At 49.2% G+C, this 19,708-nt stretch overlaps 1 protein-coding gene across 2 annotated transcripts; it reads right to left on the bottom strand.

Moving 5' to 3' along the window:
• Positions 1-2,221: 2,221 nt before the first annotated feature.
• DELE1 (DAP3 binding cell death enhancer 1) lies at positions 2,222-16,138 on the bottom strand. Of its 2 annotated transcripts, XM_061189753.1 has the most exons (13): positions 16,010-16,138; positions 15,206-15,320; positions 14,994-15,111; positions 12,799-12,946; positions 11,671-11,832; positions 11,329-11,417; positions 11,130-11,226; positions 8,317-8,459; positions 7,315-7,473; positions 7,129-7,221; positions 4,819-4,978; positions 3,708-3,947; positions 2,729-2,816 (listed from the first exon to the last, which is right to left on the bottom strand). In XM_061189753.1, exons 1-12 carry the CDS (start codon positions 16,038-16,040, stop codon positions 3,709-3,711), a joined length of 1,554 nt encoding a protein of 517 aa, XP_061045736.1. In that variant the 5' UTR covers positions 16,041-16,138; the 3' UTR covers positions 2,729-2,816; position 3,708. The 2 variants fall into 2 exon arrangements, with proteins under 2 accessions (XP_061045735.1, XP_061045736.1); XM_061189752.1 differs by lacking the exon at positions 3,708-3,947 and having other exon boundaries at positions 2,222-2,816.
• Between the last annotated feature and the right edge of the window lie 3,570 nt (positions 16,139-19,708).

Below are 19,708 nucleotides of genomic sequence, written 5' to 3'. Positions count from 1 at the left end.
CTCAGTTAAATGTCGTCTTAAGTTGGAAAGCGCAGAGGGACATTTTTTATCAATAGTCAGCCGTTCTCCAGCACCAGGAGTGCAATGCAGTGCTCACGCGGAGCCTGGGGGCAGTTCTGAGATTGACAGGAAGCCTCCTTGTCTGTCACCCAACTTCAGCTTGGCAGCTCACTGACCCTACCTCTCCTCTGACTGAAATGAGTGAGATGGCAACTACCACCCTTGGGACTCTGGAGAGAACCAAATCTCCAACACGAGAAGAGAGGACAGGGGAGGGGAGGGAGGAGTTTTAGCACAGGCTCAGCCTGGCACATAGTGTATACCTAGAAAATAGGTCAGTGTTTTCCAGTCTCTACTGAGTACTGGGCACAATATACTGGGCCCGGGGTCGGGGGCACGATCAGAAACGCTCATTCAACAAACATTTTATATTTGCTGAGCAATTACTACAGGTCAGAAGTAGCACTAGGAATGGCAGTCAGGGGAGGGGTATACAGAATCATACATTCAACAGATATTTTAAAGCACCTCCTATGTTGCTGGGTAGGCTTGGTGCTGGTGTCCGGTGGAGAAAAGACAATGCATAGAATCACTCACTCACTGAATGAATATTTACTGAACATTTACTAAGTGCCCTGCCCTGTATTAGCACTGAAGATATAATGAACCAAACAGCCTCATTCCCTCCACAGTGTCAGGGCTCCGTGAAAACAGCATCTCCAGATGAGGAAACTGAGGCAGCAGAGCCTTGCGCAAAGGGCTCATTGCTGAGGGCATCAGGGCTCGAACCTTGGGTCATCCTGACCCAGGCTGGCCCTGGTAACAAAGGCCACCTCCCTAGCCTCCCCTCACATTTCCTTTCAGGGCACTGACAATGAGTCATTAATAACGGAATTTTAATGGCAAAAGCACAGCAGTTCCAGGGTCTGCGAGGAAGCCCATCCCCTGGGGCTGTACAGAGACCGTAGGGACTGAACAGCAAGGATTCTTGGCCCCTTGACAGCACTTCTCTCACGACTCTTCCATCCTTCCTGCTCCACAAGGAGAGCTTAAAAATATCCTCCCTCCACATTTGGTACCCTAAATTGGATCAGCACTTAACTTATAATGACGGAGAGGGAGGGAGAGCCCTATCTGGCCATCAACACAGAAGGCCCTGGGTCTCCGGACTGTGTGAACTGCCCCTCTGCTCCAGGCATGGCCAGAGGAGCCCATAATCAGAGAACCCCAAGTGACAACAGGAGGGGAAGAGGCTGGCAAGTGGAGCTCCACGGGAAGGCAGGAAGTGACACTTTACACAGAGGGTGCCCCGGGAAGGTTCATCGGCGATCTGCAGGGAGCCGGGCTCTGCACCCGACTCTGTGAGGGAAGCATTGGGTTAACCAAGTTCTTTACTGCAGGACTTCTTGGAACCTTGAATATGCTGATGTGCATCGTGCATCTATAAAAAGGGGACATCTAGTGCAGTGTTTCCCAAACTTATTTGACCACAGAAATCTTTTTTTTTTTTTTTTTGCAGAGATTAGTGTACTGCACAGCTTAAAAACCGGAGCTTTAACCAATGTGTGTATTGAGCCCTTACCTGCACGACGGGACCTTGTGCTAAGTGCTGAGGATACTGGAATCCAAAGACAAAGTCCCTGCTTCCAAGGAGCCATCTGTGGGAGAAAGCCACATGAGGGGACCAGTGGGGGTGAGGCCAGTGTGCAGGGCAGCCCCGGAAAGGGAGCAGAGGGCAGGAGAGGCGCTCGAGCTGGAGGAAGCTTAGGGCTCCAGCAGTGAGAGGAAGTTGCTGGGAAAAGTGTGACGAGACCACTAGAGGCTGGGGAGGGGGGTGGGCAGCAGAGAGGGAAATGTGGACAACTCCCCTCCTCAAATCCTCCCCGCTTTGAGCTGGCCATGCTGGGTGGCCTTTCGCATTTGGACAGTTCCTAGGGGGTTTGGGCCTCAGTCCCGCCCACCCCCCCGTCCTCAACCACATCTCTGCTATTGAACTTGGGCTAACATCCAGAAGCCGGGGAACAGCTACGCACAAATTCAGTAATTGGAGTCATTAGCGTTGACTCAGAAATCATTTTTTGCTATGTCTCTCTCTTGGAGAAGCTTTTAAGACCCTTTAAATTGGTTAATGGAGAGTTTAGAGATGAGGATGGAGCCTCGGCTTTCTGCTTCCCCTGCCCGTCTCCCTGGCTTTCCCCAACATACTCAAGGGCGAGAGTGATGAGATAATCCAGTATCTGTTTTATTAAACTCCCATCCATTTCTGGCACAAACCTTTCACAAAAGAGGATCTCAAAATCTACACTCTCCTGCTCCAAGACTCCAAGGGCCCAATTGCCATTTACCCCCACCCCATATCGGCAGGACGATAGTAATGCTTTCACCTAAAATTACAGTGAGAACTGTGCAAAAGAGCCCTGGGTCAGGAGTGAGGAGGCTGGGGTCCTTGTCCTGGCCTGGTGACTCATAAAGCCATGTAACCATGGGCATCACTCTGCCTCCTCAGGCCTAAGTGAGCACCAACGTCCTTTCCATAGTGAAATGCCCTATGTCAGCCCTGGAGGGTAGGAGGGCAGACACCGCTGCCCTTGGTCTACAATTGAGGAAACAACACAGCAAGTCAGGCCACTGCTTCAAGGTGATGTGGCCAGAACCTGGATCTTTACACACTTTCTTCTTCTTTACCGTGCTGGGCAGGTACTTAAGGTTCTTTGGGAAGGCGGGTGAATATCTGGCCTCTTCTCTGGGATTCAAGTTGTGGTATCTCTCTGAGAACTCGCAGGCTCCATCTTTAGGGCTGAGTGAAGTGTGAAGGTCTGAAAAAGTCAAGCAGTTACATCAGGCATTTAGACACTATGCTCCTTCCTTCCAAATCAAAGGTGAAATGGAGACAGTCAGGAATCCATTGGGGATGAACAAAAGCGGATGTCATTCAGTGTTTCCTGAGTTTTAGGCATTCATGAAACCACCCCATGACTTTTGCCACCTCTTGATCTGTGCTCCCCTTTACGCAATGTCACAAGGTTTTTTCTCTACTTGATTCATTATTTTTAATATCTGTGACATTATGATATGCTAATCACATTTTTATAATATATATTAATATACAAACACTAAAAGTAAAAGATATTGCTTTGAATACTACCTAAAATCCCCTTGTGAAGCACTGGAGGCACACACATCAGACGCTGGCAAAAAATGATGTGGTCTAAGCCTGAGGAAATCGAAGACTGGCAAGGGGGAAGGGAAGGGATTTGCTCAAAGGCAAAGGCTAAGGCGAGGACCAGGGTCTCTGGACCCTTCAGTAAAGTTTTTCACAGGTCACTGAACGAATCTTTTTTATGCACAGAACAGAAATGACTGTGAATGGGGAATTCCCTGGCAGTCCAGTGGTTAGGACTCGGCGCTTTCACTACTGAGGCCGCAGGTTCAATCCCTGGTTGGGGAACTAAGATCCTCACAAGCCGTGTGGCATGGCCAAAAAATGAATGTGTCCACTGCCCATTTGTGAGGCTACCAACTAGGGGAAATGGTCAAAGTCATTTATTAGCCATGCACTTGAAATTGCTTGGGAACCTGAGCCCCCATGGAATTTCTACCCTGTAAAGGGATACTGACACCCTGCTTTTGTTGCCATCCCAACTCCTCCCTGCCCGCCCCTCCCCCCAGCACCAGTGAGAGGTACCAGTGACTGCATTTTATCTCACCTTAGCCAAAACCCAGTCTGATGAGACTCCTTTCCAAGGGGTAGGGGTGTGGGAGAACAGCCCTGCTGGGGGCTCCGGGGCTGGCTCTGAGACGAGCGCTTCTATAGAGCAGGCCAAGGTTCCCTGTGCTCGAGGCATGTGGCAGGCGCGAGGCTCCTGCCAGCAAGGTGTTCAGGCTGCAGAGGGAGGGGCTGGAAAACGACTTCACTCCTCTCACTGCCAGGTCGCCGGGCCCCGGGGCTGTGAGGAGAGGCGAGAGCAACTCTTACTCAGGCTGTGTTCTTAGACTCCTACTTTGGAGCAAGGGCTTCTTAAAGGACTTGGTTCCCCTGGCACTACTAACCCAGGTCAGCCTGAGTGAGTCAGGAGTGAACAGGGCTCCCAGAGCCCTAGACCGGTAAGTCAGGGCACGGAGGCAGCCTTGAGATAGTGTCTCTCCTGACAAGTCATTGGAGTGACTACCATTTATCCAACACCTACCGTGCGCCAGGCTCTGCTAAGCCCTTTGCTGTCATCTCATTCAATCTTTTTTTTTTTTAATTTGTTTATCTATTTATTTTTGGCTGCGTTGGGTCTTCGTTGCTGCACGCGGGCTTTCTCTAGTTGTGGCGAGCTGGGGCTACTCTTTGTTGTGGTGTGCAGGCTTCTCATTGCGGTGGCTTCTCTTGTTGTGGAGCACGGGCTCTAGGCACGTGGGCTCAGTAGTTGTGGCTCGTGGGCTCTAGAGCGCAGGCTCAGTAGTTGTGGTGCACGGGCTTAGTTGCTCCGCGGCATGTGGGATCTTCCCGGACCAGGGCTCAAACCCGTGTCCCCTGCATTGGCAGGCAGATTCTTAACCACTGCGCCACCAGGGAAGTCCCATCTCATTTAAACTTTACAACCTAATGAGTTTTCAGAGGTGAAGAAACAGAGGTGCAAAGACATACAGGCCAAGTTCAGGAATAGAGCAGGGGTTAAAACTCAGGTTTGATTTGTCTGACTCAGAAAGCTGTGCTCGTTCCCACCAATGGAGCAGAAGTAACAAAGAGACCAAAGGCTACTGCCACCCCCTTCTCTGTCACAGGGTACTGAGCTCGGGGAGGCACCTGCTGGCTTTGACTCTCATCTGTACCTGCTGCCTCCATGGAAAAGAGGGTCCGCAGCCTCTCCTGGGCGGGCGCATTCCCCAGAGCTGCTGACTGCTGGTAGCATCTCACAGCCTCTCCCAGATTCCTCTGCACACCAAGGCCCTTCTCATAGCAAATTCCCAAGTGGTACCTGCTCTGTGAGTCCTAAAGGAGAAGACGGACAGACACACAGATGCCCACGCATGCAGGACTGAAGAACTGAAACGCTGGGGCAGGAGGAAGGTGCAGCAGTCAGCAGGCTGGTGCTTCACCCCTGCAGGGTCAGGCCCAGCCGCAACCCTCCCTGGACCAAGGGATCTCAACTGTGAAGAGCCAGAGGCCCAGAACAGAGGACACGGGGATCCCTCCACCCAGGGAGCTTCCGGCCAGAGCAGCGTGGAGGCTTCTCGTGCTGAGGATGGTGCTGAAAGTGTGCAGAAGTGAAGGCTGCGGGAAGCACTTGGCCCTGCTCTGGGAGCCCAGGGAGTTGGGCTCCTATGTTATCCTGAAAGAGCCAGGAGCAAGGGTGGAGGCTGGGCTTCCGAAGGCCCTGAACGCCTTCCTGATCTCTACCCAGAGAGCTACAAAGCATACATTACAGAGAACATGTTTCTCCTCCTTTGAAAGTTTAAAAGGCTAATCCCTTTGTCCCTGGCTCCGGATCGTCTCTCCCCTCTCACTGAGAATTAGGCTCCTGGGAGAGGCAGTATCAGGTAGGGAGTAGGAGCCCAATCTCTACAGCCAGACGCCTGGGTTCCAATCTTGGCTCCAGCACTTACCAGCTGTGTAACCTCGGGCATCATATTCTGTGTCTCTGTGCCTCAGTTTCCTCATCTGTAAAGTAGGCATAATAATAGCACCTACCTTATTACCCTGTTGTGAGGATTAAATGTGTCAATATGTGGAAAGTGCTTAGATTAGTGTTATTATTTCCACACCTTTAGTTGCCCACATCATTCATCTCTCCCTCTCTGTAATGAATATTTTCATTATATTCAATCTCCCAACCATGGTTCTATTTCTCTTCTACCCTCTAAAGAGTTTCTGTAACATGTAGGTCAAAGTCTATGTAATAAATATGGTGGACTCATGGCTACAGGCCAGCTTAGGACACAGTCAGGCCAAAACACACATGCTGTTACGTATGTGTTATACAACATCCCTTTGTGCACTTGTCCTGGCGCGCTGGGTGACTAATGCCAGCCAGGGTGCCCCCAGCCTTGTCCCACACATGGTCACACAACCCACTGAGCCCAAGGAAGACTCTGGGGCTCTTTCATAGAAAGACAGGCACAGAGGCAGGTACTGTTTGATGACATTGGTCCCCTTTTGACGGCTACTGCAGATACTTTGGACAACACAGAGTGAAAAAGGAGAAGTATTCTGATGCCCAAGAGTTCAATGACGCTATCACTGTGTTGGCCAGGAAGTAAAGAGAAGCAGCAGCCCCTAAGCAGGGAAATTCTAGTACGTGGCCACTGTTGGCTTTAACCCAGTGTTCCTGGTCCTTCAAGATACAACTCAAAAAATATACTGGTCAAAGACACTTGAGGATACAACAAACCCACAGATGCCTTTTCAGTAATTCACAGTGACATAAAGCTCTGAGATTTCCTGCATTAAAGATACCTGTTTAACAAAGTATTTCCCAAACCCATCTGACCATTTTTCCCTCGTATTACTTATAAACGTTCCATGGAACTAATGCTCTGTGGAACAAACTCCATGCTGCCTGGATGCCAACCCCTAGTTGACAGACAACCAGACATCCTCTACCCCCGAAACTGCTCAGTGTCTTCACCTCATGTGTCTTCTGACTTCCCTGGACTAAGCCACTTGTGATGATGCACCTTCCACGTGTACACTTTACAAAGCACTTTCACACTTACTATCTCAGTTAGATTTTGATCCTCACGACAACCCTGTGAAGTGGTAGACAGGTCAGGCAGGCATTATTATCCCAATCTTAGAGACGAGGAAAACAAGAAGTGACCAGCCCGGTAGTATGCTAGCAAATGTTTAACAACCAGCTCTCCAGGGGAAAAAGCCCTGTTTTGTAGCATTTGGCAATTCTGTGGTACTAATGGTCTCCCCGTAGCTGATTTCAAGCTAACAACAATTCTCGCAGGCTGGTACAAGCCAGTGCCAGCACACCACTGGACCTGTCCAAGGGGCACACAGTAAGTCAGCAAGAGTTAAGGCTTGAAGCCAGCCCGATGCTCTTATCAACCGTCTCCTAGGCACGGTACCAGTTCCAAAATCCCTTCCTTTATCAGACTTGATCCCCATCATTCCTGGATATGGACACCTCATACCCCATTGTTGGCTGCAAGCCAAAGATATTTCACGGCTCTCTGCTCGTCCAGGTATGCCTCCTTGGTGAAGAGCACCCCGAGGAAAGCCTGGGCCTGTGGTCAAGGAGGAAGGAAAAAGGTATCTTGGTCACTGCCAGGCCCCACATGCCCCAAGTGCCCAGGAGTGACCCCACCAATGGCACTCACCTCTCTCAAGCCTGAGTCTGCAGCCTGCTTCAGCATGGACACTGCCCTCTGCTGCTCAGGGTCCCACGAGGAGGCTGGATCTTGCAGCAGGCACCTGGCATAGCGGTACTGAGCCAGGTTGTGGCCCTGGCTGGCAGCCAGCTGGTAATAAGAGGCTGCCTGGGGCAAAGGGAAAAACATCCAGTCAACTGATAACTCTGTAAGCTGCCTTTTTTTGGAGTGAAGTTTTTAAAAATTATTTTAATTAAATAACACATAATCATTATAGATTAGTCAGAAAATACAGATAAGCCAAAAATAGAAACAAAATTCCAAGAAATCCTGCCTCCTAAAGATCATGCTCTGTTAACATTTTAATGTAAAATCTTGCAAATTTCTTCCCCCCTGTACTGCATGTATTAACATATATACACAAATATGTTAATATACAGTCACACACATATATAAATGTGTGTGCGTGTGTGTATGTGTGTGTATAGGAAGAAAGGGAGAGAGAGAGAACTACACTCACTATTTTTTGTAACCTATTTTTTTTCATTTAACAATACACCATGAATATCTTCCCCTGCAAATAAATATAGATCTAGCATATCATTTTTAAGGCCCACATAGATGCTATTAACCAATTCTCTGTTGAAGGAACTTCAAGTTTCTTCCCTTTTTTTGGTCATTGTATCTAATTCTAAGAAACTGTTATATATAAATTCTTATATATAATATCTATGCATACTTATCCTACTTTTTAGAATTAATTGATCCATTCATCAAGGTAACGTTCTAGGTCGTGAGGATACAGCTGCAAAGAAGAAAGACAAGGTCCCTGGCCTTCCTGTGTTTTGAGTCTAAATTCCTAGAAGCTGGAGACTTCTTTCTTAGTTTTCCCTCCGGGCTGGAAGAGAGAAGCTGGACTTTCCCAAGCCCTGCCCACTGCTCATTTCTGGAGGTCACTCTGGGCGGTGCAGCACAGGCCACGGGCCTGGGGGCAGGGAGGAGGTGTAGTACCTTGCCGAGGTCCCTGGGGGTGCCTCTGCCGTGCTCGTGACACAAGCCCACATTGTACTGCGCTTTGCTGTAGCCACGGTCTGCTGCTTTCTGGAAGCAAGAGAAGGCTGCCATGTAGTCTCCATCCCTCATGTTCTCTGTTCCTGTAAGAAAGCACTAGGCGTAAACATAGCTTCCTCTGTGAACTTCCCCACATTCTTAGTCAGATACCCACATGCTCCTTCCTTTCTTTTTTGTGCTAAACACTTCGCATGCACTTCCATCCTCTGAATATTTCACTGGTTTGCCATAGGTATCAGTGGGTTCTGCGCTCCTGTACACCATCCTCCTCTTGGTAACAACATCCTAATTCCCCTTTGGGAACAGCCCTCCCCCCAGTGCTGTCAATCAATGTGCCTGCCCTCTTCCCAACCAATGAGACCCTCTCTCAGGAATCTGAATCTTGATCTGGCTGCAACAGGAAAGAAAACAGCTTCTGCAGGTTTATTCTGATGGCAGCACTCTGAAGACGCTGTTTCTCAGTTACTGCCGCATGCATCCCTGGAGCCTCTCTGATTCCTGTCCTTTCTGAGGCTTGGCAGGTCAACAGATCCCAATAGATTCCTTTTGTGCTTAGGTTAGCCAAAGTGGTTCCAGGCTGCTTGTAACCAACGTAATGTAACTGATACAGCTGACACTGTCAATCTTGCTTTATGAGGAAACTGTGAGAGAATATAAGAAAGAGAGCCCAGCTCCAAAGCCCATGTTCTCTTTATCATCCAAACGAACAGGAAAACAGGGAAGGGGCTGAGCACAGCCTACTCTCAACTCTAAGCCTTTGCTCAAGCTGTTTCTCCTGCCTGGGATACCTTTTTCTAACTCTTATCATCAGGCCTTCCCAACCTGTTTCTGCTCTAGAATCTTCAGACCACACTCAGGCTTTAAACACTCTTTCGGCACTTACTTCATACACAAGCCTTTTTCTAGGAACTAAACTGTTTCAAGAGTACAAGCCCTGTCTCCTCAATTAGACTGTAAAATCCTGGAGGCAGAAGCAGAAAAAGAACGTAGAAGAAATAACTTTGCATAGGGTGAAAGCTCTATACAAATGCAAAATATGATTATGGCTTATGCTCCCTTTGTGTTCTGCCACAGTGCTTAGCACTTGCTGAATAAATGAATATGCATATGAAGGAAGGAATGGGCAAGAAAATTCTCAGAAGACTGTCTGCCCATGAAAAATCACAAAAAGCTAATGAGGCAGAAGCCGGGTTCCATTCGGCCAGCAGTGAATGAGTCACCTCCTGGCTGCCTGAAAACTCACTGTCGAGGGTTCACAGAGCCCTCTGTCCTTGAGGAGAAGGCTCGGGAGGGCACAGGATCCCACCCTGTCCCCATCCCCCACACTGGATCCTCTGCCTCTAACCTAGACCAAGTCACCATCATGTTTCGCTTAGCCATCAGTAACAGCTCCAATCTAGTCTCCTGTTTCCCCTCTGGCATTCCTACGGCCCGCGTCTGTCTACACAGCAGGCAGAGAGATCTTTGGAAAAGTAAATCAGATCACATGACTACCCCCACTTCCTGCTCCAGCGTAAAACACTCCAATGGCTTCCTGTCTCACTTAGAAGAACCATACGCCACCATGGCTCAGAAGGCCTGATCTGATCTGGCCCCTGCCTGCTTCTCTGACTTCACCTCTTTCTACTCTCCTGGTGATCGCTAAACTACAACCACGCGCACCCTTTTCTTTGTTCCTTTAACAAACAAAACTCAATCCTGCCTCAGGACCTTTGCACTTGCTGTTCCCTTTACTTGGAAAGCTTTCTCCACAAGACTGTTCCCTTTACTTGGAAAGCTTTCTCCACAAGACTGGCTTGTTTTTGTCAGTCAGGTCAAGGATCTTTCCATCCGCGAGGCCTTCCAAATCAAAGCTGCTCCTTGCCCAAGTCACTAATGCATCCCCCTGTTTAATTTTCTCCATAACATTTATCACTATCTGAAATTCTCTTTTTTATTTGTTTACCAATCTGTTGTTTTTCTCTCCCTCAACTCACATGGCAGCTCCACGAGAGTAAGGACTTTGTCTTGTGAATCACTGTACCCCCAACACCTAAACTAAGGCCTAACAAAAGGTGAATGCTTAATACATTTGTACTGAATGAATCCTAGCCTCTCACTCACTTGCCCACTAGAGTCCAGGAGATGCTGCTGGCAGTCTGGGTCTCCACATGAGAAGGCCTGAAAGAAGCCAAGTTACTGCGGAGAATAGGACAAATGGTGGAGCGGAATCTGGAGTCTCCAGATGTGGGTAAGAAAGGGCACTTGAGGGCCTGCTCCAAACCTCAGGAGCCTGTTCTTGCCTAAGTGCGGCAGAAAATTCAAGGTGTCATTCAAGATTTATTTTCTCCTTCTTACACAGTAACCGAATTTTCAGGTAAGCACATGGTCATTCAGCTAAGGACTATATTTCCCAGGCTCCTCTGTGACTAGGTAAGGCCGCGAGCCTTCATTCTGGACAATGATTTGTGCAACTTCTAGGTTGGGGAGGAGTGGTCCTTCAGTTTTCCCACCTTTCCCTTCTAGCTAGCTAGAATTTGGATATGAGGCAAACTGAACCTTGAGATGGGAGCCCATTTTAAGAATGGCAGAACCATTTGACTGAGAATAGGTCCCTGACACCACTGTGCCACATGCCAGATTTGGTCGACCTACCTGGGAGAAAATAAACTCTCTCTTCTGTAAACCACTCCCTGCCCTGACTCTACTTGACCTACCGCATACCCTTTCCATTTTCCCATCCGCCCTCCTTGAGACAGGGTCCACCCAGTTACCCAGGAAGTTGAAAGCGATGGAAACACTGAGCTGGAAGAGCTGCTGAATGGAAGTCATGGCCTCCTCGAGGGAAAGACTTTTTGATTTATCTTGTTCCTGGGGAAGAAATATAAAGACTCATCATGGGACAGTTCACTGGGATTGCCACCTGTCTAGGGGAATGTTACGGGGATCCAGGTGGCCAAATCTGGACAATACCTGCTTTTCGCCAGCGGGCTGAGGTTGGGCTGGCTTCGTCTTGGACTTGAAGCTACTGCTGGCATGCAGGAAGCCGGCGTCACTGGGATCTGCAAGGGAAAAGGCAAAGGAGGAAGGTGCTAGTTCTCCTTTTCTCTCACTCTCCCAGTCCACAGAGCCCTCCATCCAGCACCACTGCCAGGAACCAAAATCATTCCAAATTCCCCCAGAAAGCAAGGGGGCTCACAGGAATGACAATTCCCCAATGTGGTATATGCAGCAACAAATGTCCATCTGCCCAACTCCCCACCCCGACCCCACCCTGCCACCACCTTCTGCTGATTTTAGGAGGTGGGACCATACCTTCCTCAGAGGCACCCTGAAGACCAGCTGCTCTCAAGGAACTGGGTGAAGAGAGGCTCTCGGGCCGAGTGGAGGGTTCTTCCTGGCCCAGCCTGAGTTCCCTGAGGCCAGTGTGCCTGGGAGCCGGGCTATCAGGGCTGGGCAGAATGTGTCTCCGCAGTGCTGGAAAGAGCCAGTGAGAGCAGTCACATCAGAAGGGGATAGGTTCAGCCTGCTGGGGCTGACTGAGCCCTCCCTGAGGCTTCGCGGACCAAAGGAAGAATCTGGAAACTCCTGAGACACATCCTTCACGTGCCTCCTCCTCCATTTCCTTGGCTGGCTTCCCTCCGCAGGGGTGGAGAGGGGCCCACATTTATGCTGATCCCCACACCCCAAGCATAAATCGCTCCTTGGCTTGAATTCTTCCAGTCGCAGGGAAGGATCTACTTTATTTACTGTTCTAGCCCCAGCACTTAGCACTTTGTTTGATGGTTAATACTGATTATGATTATAATCATAATACTAAGGGCAAGAACTTAAACCGCTACTTACTGAGCATATACTACATGCCAGGCACTGTTCTAAGTCCTCGACATGTATTAACTCATCTGGTCCTTCCAAGAAACCTGTGGGGGTGGGTTTTATTATTTCCCCATTCTATAGGTGAAGAAACTGAGGCACAGGGAAGTTAAAAGTGACTCATCCAGGGACACCAAACTAGTATCAGCAGTTCTGGGCTTGAACCCTGACAATGTGACTCCAGAGCCTTAATCACTATGCTGCATTGCCTCTGTACCATGGCACATGATAGCCATTCAATAAAGATTCACTTATTGATGAATGACTGACCAGAGAATGACCTAACTGGCTGAGGAGTGGGCAGGAAGCCACTCCTAGGATCTAAAATAACCTGGACCCCTGCGGGGCTCCGTCAATGGAAGGGGAGGGGAGGACATGGGAGGACCCTGGAGGGCAGGTGTGGCCCACACGCCGGGTGGACAGACCTTCCTCCCATTCCTCTTCCTCTGACTGCAGATAGGAGAGGCAAGGAGCTGCTGACGGCTCTTTTCCTGAGGTGTGTCCAGAGATGCTTCCTGGCCCAGAGAAACTCCCAGCCCAGCTCTCCTGTCCCCGGGACTGAGAACTCACAGGAGCGCGGGTGCCTCAAGGGAGATGAGAGGAAACGGTCCAGAGGACTGCGCCAAAAGCAGCGCTCCGCTCGCCAAGGTCCTACTGGCAGGGACGCCTGGAAGTGGATCTGCCTTGCCAGCTGCAGGGCCAGCACGGCCAGGGTGCCCTGAGGAAGACAGCACATCAGGGGACACAGCTCTCCACCAGTCAACTCCTTCAGTCTCCGCCTACATCTCCAACATCACTTCCTCGAGAAGTCCTTCCTGACTCCTGGCTGTAGCCGCTCCCCCACTGCACACTCTCGTAAGCACCCGAACTTCCCCCATGGAGCCCTGATCACACTGGTACTTAAACAGCCATCTCTACAATTATTCATCAAGGTCTGTCTCTCCTGTTAGTCTCTAAGCACCACGAGGGAGGAACCATGTCTGTTTTGCTCACCTATGTATCCCCGGCGCCTAGCAGAGCACTAAGATACAGCACTAATAAATACACGCTGAATAAACGCCTGAGCGAGTGACTGAATAAACAAAGTCTAAGCAGGCAAAAAGATAACGTGGAAAGCTTGGGCTTGGCCACACATGCAGCCAAATGCAGACAGGTCAGAGTTCCCCATCAGGCTCCCTCTTTCTCTAGCCTGGCACAACTCCTCCCCCACCCCCAAGCCACCCCACCACACACATTCACAGCTACAGGCTTGTTGTGGGTGTCTCTTCTCCAACAGGTCTGCAGAACACCTAAGTTAGCTCCTAGCCCAGTGACTGCTTTGTTTTCCCTGTCCCTTCCTGTGTTATGCACAAGAAAGGACACCCAAATACTTATTTGTTGCAACAGGCACTGTATACAATGGCAAACAAGACAGACCCAGTCTCTGCCCTCATGGAATTCATATCTTCATTGAGGGAGAAAGACAAAATCCAAGTACACAGAGAAATAATATAATAACTACAAATTATGCTAAATGCCGCTAAGGAAACAAATCAAGAGTTTACACAAGGTATAAGAGGGACCCCAGACAAGACAGGGAGTAGAGGAAAGCCTCTCTGTAGAAGTGATGTGTGTGCTGAGACCAGAAGGAAGAGAAGGTCCCAACAATGTCAATAACAGGGACACGTATCCATATCACTGGAGATAAGCTTGTGCTCAGGCCCTTTCACATAGGCAGTAGTGACAGAGCTGAGGGATGGCATCAGGACCCTTGAGATGCAGACCCAGTTTCTAGAAGGACTCACTATAGGATTGCCCTAGGGTTCATACCTTTGACAAAATGGGAAAACATATCCCTCTCCAGGATGTGTTATGCCCCTAGGCCACAGCTCCCCAGAGAGAAGTGTCCCTGGCATGGAGACATTCCAGTCTCAGCTCTGCTGATGACACCAAGTTACAGATGAGACAACTGAGGCTCAGAGAGGTCAAACCACTTGCCCAAAGTACGCAGCATGAAAGTGAGAGGGATGAGAAGTGATGGAGACAAGTGTGACGTGAGTGCCAACTTCCTTTAGAATGTCTTATAAGCAGAACCTAAGAGGCAAAGATTCTGCCTTGTTAGACCTCGTGTTAGCTCGTATTACCAAGCCTCTGCCTTTATAGATCAGATTTAACAAATATTTATTGAGCGACGATCATGGGTCAGGATATGTACTATGTGCTTTTACAAGCCATACTAGGTATAACAACCAAGCTGTAGAGCATAGTAGCTAAGAGCACGAGCTCCAGAGTAAAATCTGGTTCCTCTGCTGAATAGCTGTGTGACCTTAAGAGTGTTACTTAAAGTTTCAGAGCCTGAGTTTTCTCATCTATAAAATAGAGATTATATTTCCTCTGCAAGATTTTGTAAGGATTAAATAAGATGATATATATAGATACAATAATAAATTAAAAGTTAGCTATTTAGTATTATTTAATTGTAAGATTCAGGAAGGCAAGAATCATATCTACCTTGTTCTCTGCTATGTCCCTAGTACTTAGCAAAAAATGCCTGGCTCAAAGAAAGTGTTAAATAAATGTTTACTGAATGAAAGGAGGAATATATACATGGAGAGCAGGGGGAAAGGGAGCAGCAATATCTCCCCAAATATGCTCCAATGCCATGAGTTACTCAAATTTTGAGTGTGGCCACAATGATGCCCTAGCTCTTGTTTCTAGGCTATACTTCCATACAGGATCATTCTCATCCACACTGAAGGTCAAGGACAGGACTGGGGAAGCCTTACCCATGATATGGCATCCCACAATGTGTTCCGGGAGTCACGGGCAGACATCCACTGGAAGGCATCCTTCCATCCATGGGACCTTGGGCCCCTGCTTGTGCCTGGGCCATGGTGGCCAGACCTAGAAGATGTAACAGAGGCTATCAAGTTCTGTCCTAAGTGGGAGTAGAGGGAGGCTAGGGGAGCACATGGGGGATGGAATGGCAGTATTTCACCTGTTGAAACTGGGCACAGGGACCAGCAGGTTGGAGGAGGTAGCCTGAGGTCCATCTGGACTGGTGGACTTGGAGGTCACCCCACGGAGGCCAGGTCCCAGCAGACGGGGAAGAGCTGTGCAGAGCAAGGATCAGTCACTTTGACATGAGTGGGATTGAGGCAACAGTGGCCCCACCAATCTTCCCTCTGACCCTTGACAGAGCCCCACCCCAGGAACCCAGGAAACACTGGCACCTGCTTCTGCAGAGGTTCTTAAACAAGGATACATACACGTGGGGATCTTTTGCTTAGTACAGATTCCAGCGTGCCACCCCAGAACCAAATAAACTAGGATCATTCAGGGTTGAGCATCAATATTTTGAAAAAGCTCCCCGGGTGATCTGACGCCCTCCTAGGGCTGACAACCACTGTTCTAAAATGACCAGACATTCATACACAAACTCTCGCTCAATGTTTGTAGCTCTTTGTCTCTAAATCGCGCCTCTTTTCATTGGCCCCGCCTACTGCACTGGCCTCTACTCATCTTTCATGAACTCCGCCCACCATCTCTGGCTACTTGGCTCCTCCCCCTTCCAATAGCTCCTCCCATCTCCTTGGCTCTAAGTTCCACCCTCTTCCTACTAGCCACGCCCACACCTAAAATTCGAACGGCCCCTTGACTCAGAGTGCAGCGCGGCTCCTAACGACCCCGCCTCTCTTCCGCTCTAACAGCGCCCACTATTGCTTTGGCTCAGTCCTCCGGCCCGCCCCCTCCTCAGTTCCAAGTCTCAGCTGCCGCAAGACCCGCGGCCGAAGGTCCTTACCTCGGCCCAGGAGTCCCGGGAGCCGCCACATGTCGTCGCCAACACCATAGAGCTCGCAGCCGAAAGAGCGCGGCCAAACCCCGGGACGGCGGCTAGAGTGGCCTGTGTGGCGCCCTCGGAGTGGCCGAGTCCCCAAGGAAGCTCACCGCCAGCCAATTAGAAGGGGGCCCAGCCGGAAGGACGGCGCTCAGCGAAAGGAAGTGGGGGGTGTAGGCGTATTGGGGCTAGCGGGGCGGTGAGCTGCGACAAGGGCACGGGGACGTAGGCCCGGCCTCCGGTGGAAGAGGTGTCATTTGCTGCCCGCATAAGAAGGTGGGGGGGGGGGTCGCGCAGAGGAGTGGGGTCGCAGGTGGCGAAGCTGAACCGCCTCAGAAGAAGGACCATTGAGAAGCGGGGCGAGAGCGGCTTCGGTGGTGCCAGACGACCTTGGAGACACCGTGGAGACTCGAGGGGGAACGGTCTTCCCCAGGCCCCGAGGCTAGAGGAGGTGGGAGACACCAGGCCCAGTGGGTGGAGGAGAGGAACCTTAGGGTCCGACGGAGGAAACCAGTATTCCGAGCTTTCCGCCCAAGGCCATCTGCTTGGAGTTGCCCGACTGGGTAGGCGATGAAAACTGCGAGTGGGGTTCCGATTCCGGGGGGATCCAGCTCTGGCTCCAGCTTTGGCTCACCGTGTAGCCTCGCGCCGAGCCCTTCCCTTGTCTGGGCCTCAGTCTGCCCAGTGATAGGGTCAGATGGAGTGAGCTCGACTGGTCCTTCCTGATTTGACAAGAACAACTTGAATTGCTGCTTTCAAAATATCTAAGAGGAGACTGGCCCCCTCCCCGCCCCCACGCCTGTTAATCAGAGCTCTCATCTTCAGACACAGCCAGAGTTATCTGTGTATTCTTTTGTTGGGCAAAGGCTCGGTCCTCTTTCCCCACACCTGAATCCGTGAAATAAAGGAGCTCAAAATCAAATGTAAGTTGCTTACACTTTCTCCCTCCTCCTTTCTCCCAGGTAGTGACTTCTGGTTTGATGGAAGTCTCTATCTGGGGTAAAAGAGTACTGGAGGTACCTACTTTTAGACCCAGGCATGTGTATGACAGTGGTATTAACTTGTTCAGCAATTTTTGAGCCATATGTCAGCCACCATCCTAGAATCTGAGAAGACCGAGGAGTAAAGAGCATTTGTAGCCTCCAGGAAGACATGGTCCAGTGTTTTAAGAGTGGCCTCTGGAGTCCCACAGATGGTTTGAATGATTTCTTACTTCCTGTTATGTATTCTTGGTCAGTTTACTTAACCACTTTAAGCCTCAAGTTCTTGATCTATAAAATAGGAAAAAGGATACCTCATGCAATTGTTGTGAGGCTTAAACAACACATTTAAACTGTTTAGCATAGTTCCCGGCACATAGTAAGAGCCTAATGAATGTAAGTTGCTATTAATGGCAGTGGTAGAGGAGGTGAGTAGGCAAAAGGCATAGATGTGTTCCAATAGAAGCAAGAGCACTGGGTTATGGGATACCATGGAATGATTCAGAAAAGTAGTTGCATTTGAGTTGGACCTTTAAATATGAGTATGAATTTACCAGGTGGAGAAGGGAGAAAGGTATTGCAAGCAGAAGAGGCAATAAACAAAGGCCCAGAAATGTGAATATTGGGCAACTTCAGAAATACCCTTGGCTTTGGGATTTGGGGCAGCCACCTTTCACATTCCTTGTGTTATTGTGTCAAAATAAAATAACAAGCATCCTGGTTCAGCTCTCTTCCTCCTCCCAGCGCTTCTGCATCCTTCTTCCTTTCAGCCTGTCTGCAGTTGGTTTCATTCCTCGAGGCTCAGCCAGCTCATCCAGCTCTTCAGTGACAACTTCCCAACTGTTTGAGCCCTCACTGCTCTCCACTTTTCCCAATTCCTGTAGCACTTAGTTTCTTACCACACAATTTAGCAGTAATTATATGTTGTCCTGTTATTTAATTATCTCATTTGTGTAAGTCTAGTCTCCCCATTTCTCTCCCTCAGGGCAGGGACGGCATTTTCCCATTTTGCATCCCACTGTAAGGCTTGATACAGAAGATATTCAAACAATACACGTTGACTTGACACTTTGTGCTGATGATTATTACAGACAAGACCACCAGACCTCAATCCTGGGATTTACCCATTTGAGCAGAAATGTATTCATTCCGCATACATTGAAGGCCCTCCGTGTTTAAAGCGAGTTAAAAATTTTTGACGATGATGTCTGTTCCTGTGTGTAAAATGGCATTTCGATGTCTCTTGTCCCTAGAAGCCTGTGAATGCTAACAGACCATTTGAGTGAGGGGTACTTGGCTAGGGCAGCTGGAGTCCTCACTGACTGACACACCAGATCACCTGTTCAGTGCTGCCCAGAGGAGCACCATCGGGGATAACAACTTTGTTCCCTTGCCTTTAGCTTCTGAACTTGCAGGCCCGAACCATTAGCCATTCTCTTCTGCTCCCAACGTTGCTCTGTGTTGTTGGCTTGCAGCCCAAAGTCAATCTGACTCAGTCCCTCTACAAAGGTAAGCTGTCTTACATTGGGAACTTACTGCCCAGATGTCCAGTTAATCACCTTTTGTTGATGCCATTGTATACTCAACACAGTGAGTGGTCTAGACATTTGTTGTTGGCTTCGCCTTGTAGACATTCTTAATTTGCATTCATCAAATATATGAGAGCTTATTCTGTGCTGGAGAATGTCCTGAGTATATAACAATTTTTAAGAATGGAATGGTCCCTGCCTTCATGGAGAAAATAGTCTAGCAGGACAAACAAATTCAGTAGACGATTGAAATCCAGAATGGTCCTTTAGTTATGTATTGCAGCATAGCAAACTCTCCAAAATTTAGTGGCTTAAGACAATCATTTTGTTATCTCTTGCAGTTCTGTGAACTGACTGGGCTCAGCTGGGCAATTCTGCTGGTCTCACTTGGGGTCTGTCATGAGGTGGCAGTCAGATGGCAGCTGGGGCTGGAGTCATATGAAGGCTCAACTAGGCCTCTTTCTTTCTCCATGTAGTCCCAGGGCCTCTCCATCTGGGTAGCTGAACTTCTTAAATAGTGGCTCAGAGCTTCTAAAAGTACAAAAGCGGAAACTGCCAGGCTTCTTCAGCCTTAGGCCTGGAACCTGCACAGGGTCACTTCTCCCACACTCTGTTGGTTAAAGCAATTCACAGGGTCATCCCAGCATCAGTGTGGGAGGGGAAGACACACAGGCACGAATACAGGGGAATGTGGTTTTTTTTGTGGGGAAAGAACAGGGTGCTGTTGGAACACCCAGGGGAGGCTCATAACCTAGGTATGGAAGTCAGGAAGACTTCCTGAAGGCAGTGACTTCTAAACCGATGAACCTGAATGAGGAGGCCTGGGAACTAGCCAGATGAAGACGGGAAGGGAAAAACAATTCAGGCAGGGGAAACAGCTGGTACAAAGTCCCAGGGAGGCAAAGAGAGCACAATTTAAGATCAGTGCAACTGTAGCTAGGGTAGGGGATGGTGGAGGGGGTGGTATAGGATAGCAATAGCCCTTTTGTCTGGAGAGGTAAATGGGGCCAGATCATAAAGTCTTTTTTTTTTTAACTTTTTATTTTATATTGGAGTATAGTTGATTAATAATGTGATAGTTTCAGGTGTGCAGCAAAGTGATTCAGTTATTTATTTATACACACACACACACACACACACACACACACACACAC

Source organism: Eubalaena glacialis, chromosome 4 (assembly GCF_028564815.1).
Source record: "Eubalaena glacialis isolate mEubGla1 chromosome 4, mEubGla1.1.hap2.+ XY, whole genome shotgun sequence".
NCBI lineage: Eukaryota > Metazoa > Chordata > Mammalia > Artiodactyla > Balaenidae > Eubalaena > Eubalaena glacialis.
The sequence above is the reverse complement of the archived record's forward strand: the minus strand, read 5'-3'. Positions and strand labels throughout refer to the sequence as shown.

Bases quoted from the DNA above. Each gene is read 5' to 3' on its own strand.
- DELE1 (XM_061189752.1), bottom strand. From the start codon at position 16,040: ATGTGGCGGCTCCCGGGACTCCTGGGCCGAG. The intron at 15,112-15,205 runs GTGAAATACTGC...TACATCTTCTAG, and splicing joins CCTGTGCCCAGTTTCAACAG to GTCTGGCCACCATGGCCCAG. The intron at 12,947-14,993 runs GTAAGGCTTCCC...TGTCTTCCTCAG, and splicing joins TGTGGGATGCCATATCATGG to GGCACCCTGGCCGTGCTGGC.